Consider the following 11,501-nt stretch of genomic DNA (forward strand, 5'->3'; position numbering starts at 1 on the left):
GAAAGGTATAATTATGGTCCCAGAAACACAGTTCCGACATCTATTCCACTCCAACTACTGGTGCAGATATTTAGAGTAGATTCTGAGTATGAGACAGTAATTTAATAGTTGTACTTTATCTTATTTATTGTCTCTGACTAGAACACCTAAGTGTCCCATTTTTCTTCTCTCTGATTCCTTTTTCCACTTCCTGCTCCTCCCGCATTAATAGAATGGACTCCAGAACCTCTTAAACTGTAAAATACCTTTATTTTACATATTCACTTTTGTTGGGTAAGTTCATTAAGAGCAGTAATTATAATTTTGTTAAACTTGTCATGCATGAAGTTAATGTGCTCAAGGTGTTTAATATTTCATTATACTAATACAGGGGGTAAGCAGGTTAGCAATCCTCAGCCTGTGAACTGAAGATATTATTTGGAATGATCTCTGCCATAACAGCCAGTTACCCAGATCATAAATGTCTCTCTATGACTTGCGGGAGCCATTTTCGGCAATGGCCAAACTCTGCCACGCACCATTCCCATAAGAGTACTATGCCATCAACTATGGGGTCTTCAAAGTATACCTAGCAGTAATCCTCCCTTTCCTTAACTCGACAAACACATACTTAGCCAGTTACTTTACACACTGTTGTGCATTGTTTGTTAATAATCTCTGACGTTATTCCTACCAAAAAAATAAGAGGTAGCAAATTCCCAACAGAAATGTCCTTTTCTGCTTCACCCCTTCTCCCCCACCCCAAACCCCACCACAAATATTTACAAAAACCTGAGGAAAAAGCACCGTCTAGAATCCAAAAACTGCCTTTATTATGCTTTACAAATAAGTCCTCCTCAATGAACTGTAGTTACTGTGAAACTTAATATATATTTACTTTCTTTAATGCTATAGTACTCAAAGCAGATGCCAAATCTAATTCAGCTAATTTGCAAAGAAAGGAAACACAAATCTTGCTCACTTTCACGGATACTCTTCGTAACCTGCATGTAGAATGTTTCTTTCCTATGACCATTACAAATACAGACGATTCTGAATTTCAACAAGTCTTAGCAAATTCCCAAAGTCATTCTTTCCTAAGGTTGGCATGATTCAATAATTTTTAAAATGTCTATTAAGAAAATAGGTGGAAAGCCCTGGCGACTGCAGGGAAGGGAACAAGTTACAATCACGCCTCCCGGGAGCCTGGGCGCCTTAAGGGCCCTCGTGGCTGGTAAGGTGGCAATGGGCAACTCTGGCAAGATCGCCGGCAACCCGCCCAGAGCCAGGGAAACGCCAGGGGCGCGAAGCCTAGGCGACGGCTTGACGCCCATGGGATCTATAAGGCGCGACGAAGCAGGAGGGCCGTGCAGGGATCGCGCAGATCCCGGAGACACCGGCCAGTGTCTGTCGAGCACACCCCGCCTGCTCTCGGGTCCCACGCGACTGCCGCCCCTCCACACCTTCCCCATCGGGAACCTGGATCTTCTAGACTTCAGGTTCAGGTGGTCCCCGCCTCCGGCCTGCCACCTCAGGACGCAGTTTCGCAGCGTCCATACAGTCACCCCCCCGCCCGGTCCCTCGCTGAGGATCAGCCGCACCCACCGTCTGCTCCCCCCTGAAACAAGCCAGCCGCGCGAACGGCGGCTCCGCCCCTCTACACCCGCTTCCGTCGGTACCAGAGAGACGCCGGCCGCGGGCCTGAGCGGCTCTAGCCCGCGACGCAGGCCGATAGGACGCCGGGATACTGGTTCCACTGTAAGCGGCCAGGAACGCGGCTTGAGGGCTCTTAAGCCGAGGGGTTGGGTACCTCGAGTTCCCCTACCGTCGTGCTCCCCAAAAGGACACATTTGGGACGACGGGTGGGAAGTGAAAAGTGCCTTGTTGGTTTCCCTCTCTCGACCCTGAGGATTCATTCTCGGCTTAGCCGGCGCCGTCCACAGCGCACCCACGCGGCGGGCGGGAAGCCGGGGACGCGAATTAACCTCACCGAATATGGGACGCGCGGGCTTCTGCCCAGAGGTGCTGCCGGCTGTCCCGGAGATGTAGAGATGTTTCCGACTTCCTGCATGGGATCCTTTAGGGTGGGCGTAGGAGAGAGTTTTTCACTCCGCAAGACCGGGCGACTTCGCGGACCTTACGCTCCTCTGTGGCGCTCCACCGCCCCCTTGGGGAGCTCTTGATAATTACTCTTTGGCGCTGTGCGGTATACGTTGGGGGCAGCTTTTTCTTGTGGACAGCAGTGAGAAGGCTAGAACGCTTAATCATGACTACTGAATGCCCAAGAGTCGGAAAAAGAGACAACATAAAGGCTGGCTTGATTCTGATTAACTGGACGGACAAGGTGCAGCTTGTTTAGTGGATCTGTGGCCAGTTCCCATCCCGACTCCCTGCCTCGGAGTGGTGGCTGCTCTGTGAGCACCAAGGAGACATCGAGCTTGACATGTGGCTCTAGTAAGCACTGGGCGAAAAGCGGGGGCTCAAAGAGGAAACTTTCCCCTTCCTACCTGGTTTCTCAAAACAAGTGTTGGATGTAATGCAGGGGCGGCAATGGGATTATATTAAGTACATAGTTGAAGGAGACCATAGAGAATCCGAATCTTCTATCTATCTCAAGCAAACTTCTAGGTCTTTCACGGAACCTTAGTGTGGCTGAGTTTCTGTTACAGAACTTTTCATTGCTTGTCACACTCTTGGTTCTTAGCCAACGGGAAAGACTCAACTGAGGGAGGAAATTATACATATTTTACCTGCACAGCTTAAAAGCTTATTAAAAATATTACTGAACACATTAACCACAATATTGGGTGCTTTTAGTCATGTTAAGAACAAATATTTTCTGTCTGAATCCAGTAACAGTTTGGCATTACCCTTATGGCAGCATGGGTGCATTTCTTATAGTCTAGGCTTTCTAGAGTTATTTAGGGACAACATAGGTGGTTTCCTGCAACCAAAACAACTTAGTTATTTTCTCTGTGGGCAGTCTGCTGCCCAAAGGGACTGTTCATTACACAATACATACTGAGCGCTCTCAATATGCCAGGCACTATGCTTGGTAATAAGACTATAAAATAACTTTATGGAGCTCAAGTTCTAGTGGAGGATATAGACCACAAAGAAGTTGAATGACTGAAATATGTGCTCTAAAGGAAGTAAACATGGTGATGTAATAGTAACTGGGGGAGGCCCCTCTGAGGCAGGGATATTTGTGCTGAGACCTGAAGGTGGCAGGGAGCCCATTGTGAGCTAAAGAGAGCATTGTGCCCGTTCAAATTGCTTACATTACCTCTACTAACCTACTACACTCTGCTTGCTTTGCTCTCTATTTTTCTCGTTGTTTCCTCTGTTGCTTCTTCTCTTTTATGTGAAGAGACTGGTCTTTTCAAGAAATCATAAGTTCATTTGAACATTTCTGATTATGTCTGGTATAATCTTGAAGTCTTTTTAGATGTATGGTTTTGTTCTTTCCCAAGAGACAGGTGTAATACATAGCACTTTCGGTGAGCTCATTCCTCTTTTGGTTTCATACACTTTGTAGCATAAATCTTTGGAGATGTTCAAAACAAATGAAAATATCTGGTACATGAGATAGTCCAGATAAAATTTAGTCTTAGCTAAAGTGCTCGATTCTTAGCTTGAAGCAATATTGCCCACATTAAGGTTTTTCGTTTTGTTTTTTTAAGATCTAATTCTCTTTTCATGGTTCTACTGAAAAATACTTGGAGTAGAGAGACTAAATAGCAAATGATCAATGTATACAATTCTGCATAAGTAAAATGAAAAAACTTGATTAATAGTGAATGCTCCACAAGACAAAACAGCAACAACTGCAGTTTTATAAAATTTTTTCTCAAATCTGAGATAAGAAATTGTTCAAATTTTTAAAATAGTTCTTTATTAATAAAATACATATTTTGAAATTTACAATTTAGGTAAAATACCTCCAAAGTTAAATGTCATTTCTCATAAAATCATTGTACAGAAGTCATATATATAATTTCTTGGCTTTCTAGTAATTTTCTACCAGTCACTTGAAATAACATCCTCAAGGTTTAATAATATATTGTAATAATTCCATATTTCACCTTTTAGAGTTTGATAGAAGACAGTCAATATCCTGAAGGATTTCAGAGGTTTTTTTCAATGCCACTGATACACTCTTTTCATTAACTTCTTTTAGCAAGTTTTCTGAAGATTTTGGTTTACAATGATCCGAAGACTGTTCATTTTTCTTGTTAGAAATCTGGTTTAGGACACCACTGTTCTCCAATAATACTAAGTTGCTTAGTTAAGGAGCTTTTTCCCCATATTTTTCATTATAATTGTTTTTAATTCAGAAAGCCTAGCCTTCATATTAAAATATTATTTCTCCATTGTGAAGATCTCTTGGATTCACAATAGAGTTGGGACTTCAGAATTTATCAAGTCTATCCCTTATAGATGAAGAAACTAGTTAAGACTATAAGAGGGGGAAAGGAAAAGAGAGTATGTATGTCTGTATTTGGATGGAAGTTTGGTGACAGGGAGGAAATAAAAGAATTAAAACCTCAGTAACATTTCTTTAAATGAAGAAATGATATGGGAATAAAAGGGAACCAAAGTAGGGGTGAGAGGAATACAAACAATCTGTGTAGGGTATTTTTTTTTTTTTTTTTTTTTTTGCGGTACACGGGCCTCTCACTGTTGTGGCCTCTCCCGTTGCGGAGCACAGGCTCCGGACGCGCAGGCTCAGTGGCCACGGCTCACGGGCGCAGCCGCTCCGCGGCACGTGGGATCCTCCCGGACCGGGGCACGAACCCGTGTTCCCTGCATCGGCAGGCGGACTCTCAACCACTGCGCCACCAGGGAAGCCCCTGTGTAGGGTATTTTTAACTTAAAACATCTAGAGTGAAAAGAATCTGTCCTCTGTTGCAGAGCTACTTTATTATTTGAATAGGATTATGGAAAAATAACAGGATAAAAGAAATTTAGATGAGTGGGATAGGAATGTACAGAACAAAAGGTTTAATAAGAAAAAGAAGTAAGAGTCCAGTCCAAGCTGGTGAGGTAGGAGGTTCCTGAACTCACCTCCTCCCACAAATGTGACACTGAATCTACAGCTACACACGGAGAAATTCTCGCTGTCAGAAATCCAGGAACTACCCGAGTGACTCCTATACACTGAGTGAATAAGAATATATTCACAATTAAATGGGTAAGAAAGGTTGAGACACACTTTCACTATAAACCCCACCCTTAGCACAATAGGGGGGAACTCACAATTCCCAGCTTCTCCCTGAGGAGTAAACAGTTTGCCCCAAGATCTAATGCTCCAACTTTTAAGACTCCCAAGTGTGGGACAGGCCCCTAAAACTCCTAGTTCTGAGCAGACAGAAACACCCATCTCCCAGTCTTTCCCTCAAAGAGGGCTATTTGCATACTTTAAAAGCTGCTGCCTGAGGTATGCCTATTTGCATGTTTTAAAAGCTTCTAATTTAGCACGTGCCTAGGGGCTGAATGTGATCCTCTCTGGAGACTCAGGAGGCTGGCAGATGATATCTCCACATTCTTTCTCTGGCCTACTCAAGGTTGCTGCTATCTCCCTGGAAGGAGCTTATACACGAAAGAAAATGTCAGTGAAACAAAGAGCTGGGTTTTTTTTGCAAAGATAAAATAGACAAACCTTTAGCTAGACTTATCAAGAAAAAAGAAAACTCAAACAAATAAAATTAGAAATGAAAGAAGAGAAATCACAACCAATACCACACAATACAAAGGATCATAAGAGACTACTATGAACAATTATAGGCCAAGATATTGGACAACCTAAAAGAAATGGATAGATTCCTAGAAACATACTGAATCCAGGCTGATTACTAGTAAGGAAATTGAATCAGTAATCAAATACCTCCCAACACAAATGGTTTCACTGGTGAATTCTACTAAATATTTAAACAAGAATTAATACCAATCCTTCTCCAACTCTTTCCAAAAAATGTAAGAGGAGAGAATATACCTCAAAACTAATTTTACGAGGCCACAGTTACCCTGACAACCAGAACCAGATAAAGACACTAAAAGAAAAGAAAATTACAGGCCAGTATCTCTGATGAACATAGATGCAAAAGTCACAAAACATTAGCAAACAAAATTCAACAATATATTAAAATGGTCATACACCATGATCAAGTGTGATTTATTCTAGGGATACAAGGATGGTTAAACATATGAAAATTAATGTGGTACACCACATTAACAAAATGAAGGATAGAAATCATATGTCAACAGATGCAGAAAAACACTCAACAAACTGGGTATAGAGGGAACATACCTGAACATAATAAAGGCTATATATGATTAGCCTACAACTAATATCATATTCAACAGCTTTTCAACAGAAAAGCTGAAAGCTTTTCTTCTAAAAGAAGAAATAAGACAGTAATGCTCACTCTCAACCCCTTTTATTCAATATAGTACTGGAAGTCCCAGCCAGAGCAATTAGACAAAAATAAATAAATAAAATAAAGAAGAAATAAAAGGCATACAAATCAGAAGGGAAGAAGTAAAGCTGTCTCTATTTGCAGATGATATGATATTATATATAGATTCTGCTGAAGTCTCCACCAAAAACCTGGTAGAACTAATAAATTTAGTAAAGTTCCAGGATACAAAATCAATATAAAAAAATAAGCTGCATTTCTATACATTAATAATGAATTACCTGGGCTTCCCTGGTGGCGCAGTGGTTAAGAATCTGCCTGCCAATGCAGGGTACGTGGGTTTGAGCCCTGGTTCGGGAAGATCTCACATGCCGTGGAGCAACTAAGTCCGTTTACCACAACTACGGAGCCTGAGCTCTAGAGCCCATGAACCACAACTACTGAGTGCACGTGCCACAACCACTGAGTGCACGTGCCACAACTACTGAAGCCTGCGTGCCTAGAGCCCATGCTCTGCAACAAGAGAAGCCACTGCAGTGAGAAGTCCGCACACCACAACAAAGAGCAGCCCCCGCTTGATGCAACTAGAGAAAGCCTGCGCACAGCAACGAAGACCCAATACAGCCAAAAATAAATAAATAAATAAATTTATAAAAATAAATAATGAATTATCAGAAAAAGAAATTAGGAAAACAATTCCATTTACAATTACATCAAAAGGAATAAAATACCTAGGAATCAATTTAAGCAAAAAGGTGAAAGATCTGTACACTGAAAACTGTAAGACATTAGATGAAACAGAATAAGACACAGATAAATGGAAAGATATTCTGTACTCATGAATTGGAAGAATTAATATTGTTAAAATGTCCATACTACGCAAAGCAATCTACAGATTCAATACAATATTCAATGTATTGAACAATACAAAATTCTAATGGCATTTTTCACAGAAATAGAACAAACAGTACTGAAATTTGTATGGAACCAAAAAATACCTCAAATAGCCAAAGCAAACTTGAGAAAGAAGAACAATGCTGGAAGTTTTCTGATTTCAAACTATGGTAATCAAAACAGTATGACATTGGCAAAAACCAGAAATATAGATCAATGGAACAGAATAAAGAGTCCAGAAATAAAGTCACGTATGTCTGTAATGGTCAATTAATTTACAACAAAAAGTAAAAAATATACAATGGAGAAAGGATAGACTCTTCAATAAACGATGTTGGGAAAACTGGACCTCCACCTCACACCATACACAAAAATCAACTCAAAATGGATTAAAGACTTGAATGTAAGACCTGAGACCATAAAACCCCTAGAAGAAAACATAGGGTGTAATAAACTCCTTGACATCAGTCTTGGCAATGACTTTTTGACACCAAAAGCAAAGAAAACAAAAATAAACAAGCGGTACTTGTCAAACTAAAAAGCTTTTGCACAGCAAAGGACACCTTCAACAAAATAAAAAGGCAACCTATGGAATGGAAGATAATATTGCAAATTATATTTCTGATAAGAGGTTAATATCCAAGATATTCAAACAACTCATACAACTCAATAGCAAAAAAAAAAAAAAAACAAAACAATTAAAAAATGCGCAGAGGAATTGAATAGGTACTTTTCCAAAGACATACAGATGGCCAACAGGTACATGAAAAGGTGCTCAACATCACTAATCATCATGGGAAATACAAATCAAAACCAATGAGATATCACCTCACACCTGTTAGAATGGCTATCATCAAAAAGATAAGACATAACAAGTGTTGGTAAGGATATGGAGAAAAGAGAACCCTTGTGACCCTTGTGTACCTTGGTAGAAATAGAAATTAGTACAGCCACTGTGGAAAACAGTATGGAAGTTTCCTCAAAAATTTACAAATAGAACTACCATATGATCCAGCAATCTTACTTCTAGGTATATATCCAAAAGAAATGAAAACAGTCGGGGCTTCCCTGGTGGCGCAGTGGTTGAGAGTCCACCTGCCGATGCAGGGGACATGGGTTCGTGCCCCGGTCCGGGAAGATCCCACATGCTGTGGAGCGGCTGGGCCCGTGAGCCATGGCTGCTAAACCTGCGCGTCTGGAGCCTGTGCTCAGCAACGGGAGAGGCCACAATAGTGAGAGGCCCACGTTCCACAAAAACAAAAAAAAAGAAATGAAAACAGTCTATTGAAGAGATAGCTGTACTCTTTTGTTCACTGCAGCATTTTTCACAATAGCCAAGATATGGAGACAACCTAAGTGTCCACTGTTGGATGAATTGATAAAGAAGATGTGGTACATATACATACACACAATGGAATACTACTCAGCCATGAGAAAGAACGAAATTCTGACATTTGCAACAACACGGATGGACCTTGACGGCATTTTGCTAAGTGAACTAAGCTAGACAGAGAAAGACAAATACATGGTGTCACTCATATGTGGAATTTTTTAAAAAGTCAAACTCATGGAAACAGAATGTAGACTGGAAAAAAAAAAAAAAAAAGAATGTAGACTGGTAGTTGCCAGGGGCTGGGGGTGGGGAAAGAGGGAGAGGTTGGTAAAAGCATATGAACTTTCAGCTATAAGATGAATAAGGTCTGAGGATCTAATGTATAACATGGTGACTGTAGCTGATAACACTGTGTTGTATGACTGAGGTTTGTTGGGAGGGTGGAAATCAGATGTTCTCACCACCACCTACCCCGGGAGGGTTGGTGAGGTAGAGGAGAGGAGGAAGATAGATATGTGAAGTGATATATGTGTTAATTAACAAGATAGGGTGATCCTTTCACAATGTGTATGTGTGTCAGGTCACTATGATATACTATTTAAGTATCTTATAATTTTTTCAATTATACCTCAGTAAAGCTGAAATTTTTTACAAATAATAGTATATAAAAATCCTACAAATTTTAAAAAAGAAAGACGTCAGAGACAGTTCTCAGTTATAATTTAGAATATAATTATATAAGTGTGAAAGTCTCCATAGGACATCTTAACCCCAGTTCACTGTCCTTTGCTGAGTTAAACCCAATGAAAAGTACAAATGCTAACATGATGTACCTCCTATAGACAAGATACATCTTAAATTACAATCTTAAATATTATTCAATAAAGCTCTGTAATATATAAGTATGGATTAATATAAAGTACAGAGTCATGAATTAAGCCTACAATGGAAAGAGAGAAATTATGCAGGACAATACATTCTGTTTAAAGGATACAGTTAAACTTCTGTATCTTTTCAAGTTCAGAAGCCACAGACCTGTGCAAAAAAAACCTCATGCTAGTTGTCTGATTCTTTTATATCCACAATATTTCAAATGAGCATACTTAATTTTTTTCATAAAGGTTAGAATTTTTGACATAAGAACCTAGAGGTTAAGAATTCTCTTTATATTGGCTTTATTTAGCAACAAATCACCTTGACTCAACTGATGCTTACTGAGTGCCTTTCATGAGTAAGGCAAGTGAATAAAAGTCCTCCACCTCCAGGACTTTTGAATTAAGTATTGAGGTTTGAAGGTAATGAGCCTTCCTGCTACAACTCAGTACTGACATGGCATATCTTCTACTTTCCTCCTCATGGTTTACTAAAACTTTAAAAACCTACTAAAATCTCATCACTTCTATGAAAGAAATACTCTCTCCTTTGAATTCCTACAGCAGTATGTTAATTAATCATAAACTTCTTTGTAATGCTTTCTCTTGAACTATTTAATTTTCTGATCTTCATACCTAGATAGTTTCTTTGGAGGAGAAGGGATCTTACACATATAGTTAAGACCTCATTTATATGGAACTCTTAGGGAATGGACGGTCTCCAGGGCCAACTTTTTATACGACTGAATTAGGTGTCAAAACATAATAACTACTTTCTATTAAATTTCTTCTGGAATAGACTACCATTTCATTGTTTTCTTAAGCACAGTATACTAAACATTCTCTTCTTGACTTGAAGGGTTAATATATGAACATTAGCCCTTACCATGTTCCACAGAAACAGATATTGGGGCAACTGGTGTGGGATAGAAGGCTAAATGTACACAAATCCAGCAGAACCTCTTATGTGTGTGTTCTTTGTGTTTTCCCTCATCACTAGATGAAATATGAGCAGTGGCACACAACTAGAAAATAGTGTAACTGGACTAGCTCTGCAAAATTAATGAGGACATTCATGCTAAAACATCTCTTTATTCAAGTCACTAGAAAAGTCTTTTCACAGCTCATAATAGGGTATACGACTTGTCTGCTTTACTGGCACACAATGGACCATACACAATGGACCACATGCACCTCATCAGCCTGCACTCTTTCCTTGTACTCCAGCCTATGAACGGAGAATAAAAGAGATCTTTCATCATTTTAAGCACCTGTAGTAAAAACCTGGATGTGACTTACTCCAAAACCCGCCGACTCTTCATCACTGCAAAACACACTCCCCCTGCCTTTTTTAAACATGAGACACATTTTCTGGGTACACCCAGAACCATACAAACTACCTTTAATGCTGTCACTCATATGATAAACCAACGCCTTATAAAATATCTCCTGTACTATTTTTTTTTTTTTCCTGTACTATTTTTTGACAAGCATTCCTATTAAAAAGTTGAATGAGTAAGCTAATAATATAAGGTGAGTTGGAAATAAAATATTGAAATACAATTTAGGTAGCTGTATATTATGTTTACAGCTGAAATACAATTTAGGTAATTGTTTATTATGCGATCTCTTCTCTCCCTTCAACCTATCCACTTTGACAAGAAAACAAGAATCATCTGATTCTTGTGGAGATGCCTTAGGCTTTGGGAGGGGAATGGAGCTGTTCAAGTGCTGTATCTCCCCTCCCCACTCCTCAATTCCTGTCTCCCCTCTGCTCCGCGTTGCTTCCACCCATACATAGCTGCTTTCACCAATCTGTACGTCTCTTACCCCCTCACTTCTCAGTTTGTCTTGACAGTTATCCTCTTCTAAGCTTTCATACAAAAAGGCTAGCATTTTACAAACTTTGCCAGCTGAGCAATGATGAAGTAACCAATTTTATAGCCATGTACAATTTCCCTTTCTTCCCAACTATGTTTTTTGCTAGCTATTAAGGCAACTTTT

General features: G+C 39.9%; 2 protein-coding genes across 2 annotated transcripts in view; both read right to left on the reverse strand.

Annotated features, from left to right (window-relative positions):
• TMEM267 (transmembrane protein 267) overlaps positions 1-2,422 on the reverse strand; it is a 30,094-nt gene extending 27,672 nt beyond the window's left edge. The window contains exon 1 of the mRNA XM_024740378.1: positions 1,970-2,422. The gene's annotated coding sequence lies outside the window, so the exon portion shown is untranslated. The remainder of the gene's footprint in view (positions 1-1,969) is intronic.
• Positions 2,423-3,851: 1,429 nt separating this feature from the next.
• The window catches only part of CUNH5orf34 (chromosome unknown C5orf34 homolog), a 33,291-nt gene continuing 25,641 nt past the window's right edge, over positions 3,852-11,501 (reverse strand). Inside the window, exons 12-13 of the mRNA XM_024740377.1 lie at positions 9,620-9,660; positions 3,852-4,254 (exon numbers count right to left, since the gene is read on the reverse strand). Coding sequence (XP_024596145.1) covers positions 4,061-4,254; positions 9,620-9,660 — 235 coding nt within the window. The 3' untranslated portion in view covers positions 3,852-4,060. The remainder of the gene's footprint in view (positions 4,255-9,619; positions 9,661-11,501) is intronic.

The sequence above is a fragment of the Neophocaena asiaeorientalis genome, unplaced genomic scaffold, assembly GCF_003031525.2.
Source record: "Neophocaena asiaeorientalis asiaeorientalis breed wild unplaced genomic scaffold, Neophocaena_asiaeorientalis_V1.1 scaffold57, whole genome shotgun sequence".
Classification (NCBI taxonomy): Eukaryota; Metazoa; Chordata; class Mammalia; order Artiodactyla; family Phocoenidae; genus Neophocaena; species Neophocaena asiaeorientalis.